Source organism: Dipodomys ordii, unplaced genomic scaffold, assembly GCF_000151885.1.
Source record: "Dipodomys ordii isolate 6190 unplaced genomic scaffold, Dord_2.0 Scaffold124, whole genome shotgun sequence".
Lineage (NCBI taxonomy): Eukaryota > Metazoa > Chordata > Mammalia > Rodentia > Heteromyidae > Dipodomys > Dipodomys ordii.
In genome coordinates this window covers 402,572-408,515 of record NW_012267340.1, presented here as the reverse complement: position 1 = coordinate 408,515, position 5,944 = coordinate 402,572, and the positions used below count along the sequence as shown (strand labels likewise).

The 5,944-nt window shown below is 48.0% G+C and overlaps 1 protein-coding gene across 1 annotated transcript in view; it reads left to right on the top strand.

The window, feature by feature from the left end:
* Positions 1 to 3,026: 3,026 nt before the first annotated feature.
* Positions 3,027 to 5,944, top strand: part of LOC105995991 (selenoprotein T) — an 8,173-nt gene continuing 5,255 nt past the window's right edge. The window contains exons 1-2 of the mRNA XM_013029917.1: positions 3,027 to 3,169; positions 3,778 to 3,904. Of these exons, the coding sequence (XP_012885371.1) occupies positions 3,042 to 3,169; positions 3,778 to 3,904 (255 nt within the window). The 5' untranslated portion in view covers positions 3,027 to 3,041. The remainder of the gene's footprint in view (positions 3,170 to 3,777; positions 3,905 to 5,944) is intronic.

Sequence of the window (5,944 nt, the reverse complement as noted above, 5' to 3'; positions counted from 1 at the left end):
TTCCGGTCGTGAACTGGCGTCGGAATGGTTTGTGCCACCGAGGGTCAGCTCGCGGGTGAACTTCCGCGGGACATCTCTGTGCCCTGCAGCCCGGGGTGGGGTTTTCCCCCTTGGCAGTCGTGGGGCTTGAACTCGGGCCTGGGCGGCTCCAGCTCGAGGCGGGCGCTCTACCGCCTGAGCCGCAGCGCGCTTCCCGTTTCCTGGTGGTTCATGGGAGATCAGAGTCTCACGGACTTTCTTTCCCCAGGCTGGCTTTGAACCGCGATCCTCAGATCTCGGCCTCCTGAGTAGCTAGGATGACAGGCGTGAGCCGCCCGGCCGTAATGCAGCTTTTTAATGAACAATTCAATGATTTTTTTACATTTCCTCCCATTGAAGCAAACATTTTCAAGTTGATTGGATATGTAACAGTGGAGCTACTGTTGAAAACAAACTTAATTTTCAAATTGTTAGTAATTACCCACTGCTGTACTCAGTCTTTGCTTCCATAGGACGGTAGCAAAAGAGCACACTAGAACTGATTTGTATGTTGGTACTGACCAAAGTTAGCAGAATCAGGAATTAGAGAAATTGCAAGTTCCAGAGGAAAGTCATGTTAGGTACAAGGGACGCGATGTCTCCATATTAGAGCAGGGCTCTCTGGAGGAATCCGATTCCGTTCTCTCTGGGACTGCACAGGTAAGAGCAGGGACTTTATCCCCAGACCTCCAGGGCATAAAACAGCAGGTGCTGCGTGGCCAGGTTTCCTGGAGGAGGGGAACTTTGAACTACCTTGGCCTGAGGCCTAGGCCACGTAGAGGACCAGCTGGCTTCCTGTGGAAGGGAACTCCAGAGCACAGAGAGCGGACAGGAGAGCATTCCCGGGGCTTGACGCAGCTTGGAAGGGAAAGGAAGTGGTAGGAACGGCAGCTAAAGCTTGAGAAACTTAACAGGCGGCTTTAGCAGCTGTAGAAGCCGTGAGCACCTAGCTTCTACCACCCGTGGATTGAAAAATAGTTCAAGAGGAAAGCATGCACTGCACAGACTTGCTTGCTCTTACTCAGAATCAAAATGGTACCTCAGCTGTGTCTATAGGTTCGCATTGTGTTAAGTAACGTGCGTCATTTAGAGTTCACATGGACTTATGTTGAACATCTGCGGGTTTGGGGGGCAGGGGGAGGAGCTGGCAGTCTTCCCCAGAGTCCATGGAGTCAAGGGGGGACGGCATGGTGGCTCCTGAGCTCGGGGGTGAGACTCTCCTGGCCTGGGATGGTAACTAGTTAAAGGAGACAGGTTTGCACATTATTGGTGGGTTTTGTGGGGTTTTTTGGGTCTCACCTTATCAGCAAGAGAAGGATAATTTGAATCTTGAAGGCTAAAGACATAGCAGCAATAAAGAAATGTCTATCACTCCCAAATGTCAATAATGACTGAAACCAGTTACATATCCCACAAAATTGAAAATAGAATGGGTTGTAAAATGCACCATTATTTTACATGCCATTTAGAAAGAAAAGGTGCTACTATTTAAACTATGACATAATATCATAAGCTAAACCCTGATTATTTTTAGGGTTCTTAAATGTGGGAAAAATGGAGTCGATGGGATAAAGTGAGAAGTGGATGCAGAGTGGGCAGCTCTGTGTGTGTGCCAGTACGGGGCTTGCACCACCCTGGGTGCCACCCCTTGGCTTTTTCACTCAAGGCTGGCGCTCCATCGCTTGGGCCATGGCTCCACTTGCAGCTTTTTAATAGATAATTTTAAATAAGAGACTCACGGACTTTCCTGCCTGGGCTGGCTTCAAACCACAGCCCTCAGCTCTCAGCCTCCTGAATAGCTAGGATTTCAGGCATGAGCCCTAGCTCCTGGCTTCATTGAGGTTCTCTATGCTGTTTTCACATATAGTTGCCATATATCTTTCTTTTTTCCTGTTTGTTTCCCTTCTCCCAAGTAGTTCTTTTTCTTTTTTTTTAATGTAAATGTTTTATTTATATTTATTTATTTTTGGGGGGTCCAGTCGTGGGGCTTGAACTCTGGGCCTGAGCGCTGTCCCTCAGCTCTTCAGCTCAAGGCTAGTGCTCTACCACTTGAGCCACAGCACCACTTCTGGCTTTTTTCTTTTTGCTTATGTGGTGCTGAGGAATCGAATCCAGGGCCTCAGGCATGCAAGGCAAGTGCTCTACCACTGAGCCACTTTCCCAGCCCCCAAGTAGTTCTTAGACTCTTTCTACATTTATCCATAGATATGCACATAGATATGTTCATATCCATGAATATGTATGTCTCTTAGGTCTAGCTTTTCACTTGTGAGCAAAATCATAAGATAATCTTTTTTTTTTCTTTAGCTTGTCTGGTCTCAATCTGAGTCTCCCATTTCTACCCATTTTCCTGTAAATGACATGATTTTCTTTTTTTTTTTGTGGCTGCCTAATACGCCATAATTTAGGACTACAATAGATAGTGTGGATTGCTGTGTGTAGCTATTGTTGGGCACCCCAGCTGACTCCATGCTTGGCTGTTGTGAACAGGGCTCAGGAAACGTTGGTGTACAAGTGTCTTTCTCGTGTGTGTATTTGCTCTCCTGATAAAAGTCCAGTAGTGGTAGGGTAGGGTCAAGGAAAGGCTGCTGGGAGATTTTTGAGGAACCTGCTTACTGATGGCCGTGTTTGCTCTACGTCCCCCACAGGATGTGGGTTTGAGGTTGTTGGGTTTTTCTTTTTCTGAATCCTTGCCATCGCTTGTTATTGTGTGGTCTCTCTGCCTCTAACACTTAGCCAGAGCTGACGCTGAGCCACACTTCTGGTCCTGGGTTTTTGCTGGCCAATTGGAGATAAAGAGTCGGTAGGACTTTTTCTGCCTGGGCTGGCTTTAGCCACAGTTCCAGATCTCAGTATCCTCATAGACAGGATTATAAGCGTGAGCCTCTGGTGCTTAGCTGGTTGTGTTTTTTGATGGATGCCATTTCTCTGTGACACAGCTGGCATAGGAGAGTTTTCCTCTTGGTATTTGGGAGGCTTTCTCTGGCAGTGAAGGTCTGTGTGTGCTACAGCACTTAGTGGAAATGCTTTTTTCCTGCAGTGTTTCCTGAGGGTACCGGCGGGTGTTTGAGGAATACATGCGGGTTATCAGCCAGCGGTATCCGGACATCCGCATCGAAGGGGAGAATTACCTCCCTCAGCCCATCTACAGGTAAGTCCGTCAGTCCCTTCCTAACTGAAAAGCAAGCAAGGTGTTTGACTTTATGCACTTAATCAGATTTCTATGATGATCCTAACTTCTTGGTTGGTTATGATAATGTGCAAAAAGTAGAACTTCATAAATAGCACGCTGCGCCTGGTGCGGGTACTCCCCTGTAATCGCAGCACTCGGGATTGGCTGAGGCCGGAGAGTCAGGAGTTTCAGGCCAGCCTGTGCTCTATGTAGCAAGACTGTCAAACCAACCAATCGGTTAGTAATAGTGGGTTTCTTTGACCTAAATATGAAGGCTTTTTGTGTAAGGAAGGGGGAGAGGGGGCTGAAGGATGCAGCCTTGTGAAGGGTGTTTTCTTGGGCAGTTGTACTGTGGAAATAGGAGTAAATTCACTCCCTCCTCATCTTTCCAGTGCCCTGCACGTGCTGAGTGTGTATTCTGCCATTGAGCTATGTTCCCCAGTCCCTAAAACTCCATACAGAATCTACCATACTTGGTTCTCTAGAACTTTTGGATTGGGTATCTAGAAAGTGTACTTGAATTATTAACGTTTACAGTATATGAGGAACTGTGGTTTCTAATGAGATTCTTTATTTTCTTTTCACAGACACATAGCATCTTTCCTGTCAGTCTTCAAGCTCGTGTTAATAGGGTTAATCATCGTTGGAAAGGATCCCTTTGCTTTCTTCGGCATGCAGGCTCCCACCATCTGGCAGTGGGGCCAAGACAACAAGGTGCGCGCGCGCCCACAGCTCTGGTGACGGCAGGTGTCGGGGCCAGTGCCCCGGGCGGGGTCGGTCGGTCGGGCTCTGGGACGTGTTGCTGGCGTGCCTGTAAAGCTGCATGATTTCAGCTTACACCACTGCCTGTCTCTGGTGATGGTTAATACATTCATTAGCCCTTTTTATTTGGGGGACTGGCACAAAAGTATTTGCCTGATTTTGACTATGTAGAGTGTCTCCCAGGCAGCAGGATGGGTTAGTATAAGCCTTTTAGGCTGTTAATGCTTCGTTCACATGTTACAAAATGGGGCTCCATGTGGCAAATGGCTGGGCAGAGTTGGGCCTCCTGGGCCTTTTCTCTCCTCCATGGTCTGCCGTGTGTCTGCTCTCTCCAGATTCTTATCTCCATCTCTTTTAATTAAAGCCACTTTTTCCCAAATTATTTACCACTTTGGATCCAATTTTATTTCTCCAAGCCTTCTCCAGCCCCTATTCTGGGGCTTGAACTCAGGGTCCAGTGTCTGCCCTTGAGCTTCAGCTGCCTGGGCTGGCTTGGAACCGCAGTCCTCAGATCTCAGCCCCCTGAGTAGCTGGGATGACAGGTGTGAGCTTTCTCACGTGACGTGCTCTCTGTAGGGTCTGAGTTCTGCTCTTACCCTTCAGTTCTAGGCCTGCCAGCCCTTGGCCAACTCCTTCAGAGCTGCGCTTCTTCTTAAGGAGCCACATCCCTCCAGCAGCATTGAGGACTCGGTGGTAGGGCCATCCTTGGGTGTTCTGTAACTGCCCTGCTGTAAACAAACTCCTGACGGGCAGAGGGCTGAGAGGAGGCACTGAGCACTGGACCGTTGCGCTAGTCTAACACGCACTGCTGCCAGCCGCCCGTGGAGCGAGAATCGAGTTAAAGACCTACAACTTAGGGCAAGGTTTAGTTTTGTTTTTGTATATTTTGTTTTTGTGCCAGTCCTGGGACTTGATCTCGGGGCTTGAGCTTTTGTGCTCAAAGCTAGTGCGTTTGAGCCTTAGCTCCACTTCTGGTTTTCTGGTGGTTCATTGGAGATAAGAACTTTCCTGCCCCGCCCCCCCCGAAGGGGGAGGGGGTGCAGCTCTAAGGCAGTTTTTTGTGTTTTTCATGAAATCAAACCCAGGCCTCAAGTGAGAAAGTCTTACTGTGACATTTGTTACCTGAATCAGCTTAGGGATTGGCAGCTGGCCACCAGCTTTTAGTCCAGCTTTTGATGCATTGAGACTTTTCTGTGCAAGGGAGCTTCCAGTCTCCTTTGGGCGTGGCTAGATTTGTCTTGGAAAGGGAAAGGGATGCACTTTGACTCCTGTTCTCAGAGCGATTTGAAGTGGCTTGTTTGTGGCCTCGGGGGTTGTGTGAGTGCGCAGTGTTGCCTGCTCTTGCATCACGCGTCCCGGGTGTGCTCATGCATTATAAAAGTGGTAAGAGGTACCCTTACGCTGATGTTCTTTTGCTTCAGGTGACTCTAAAACTGCTTAGAAACTGTGCAGCGTAAACATCACCTAAGTCTCACCTGCATAGAGCTCTGAGTTCATGCTCCATTTTCCTTGATCTTTGAGCCTGTGGAATAACAGCAACAGCTTGGGAACTTTTAGAGCAGATTAAAAGATTTAAAAAAGACTTTACCATGTTGGGTGCCTGTGGCTCACGCCTATCATCCTAGCTTCTCAGAAGGCTGAGATCTAAAGATGATGATTCAAAGCCTGCCCAGGCAGGAAAGGAAATCTATGAGACTCGTACCTCTCATTAACCACTAAAAAGCCAGAAGTGGAGGTATGGCTCAAGTGGTAGAGCTAGCCTTGAGCTAAAAAGCTTGGGGACAAAGCAGTCTGGAGGGTCCTTAGAAAGCTAAAGACTGACCTCCCTTAGGACCCAGTCATACTACTTCTAGGCATCTACCCTGAACAACAGGAACCAATTATACAAGGACACGTGCACCTCCATGTTTATTGTAGCACTGTTCACAATAGCTAGGATATGGAAACAACCCAGATGTCCCACCACAGATGAATGGATCCAAAAATTGTGGT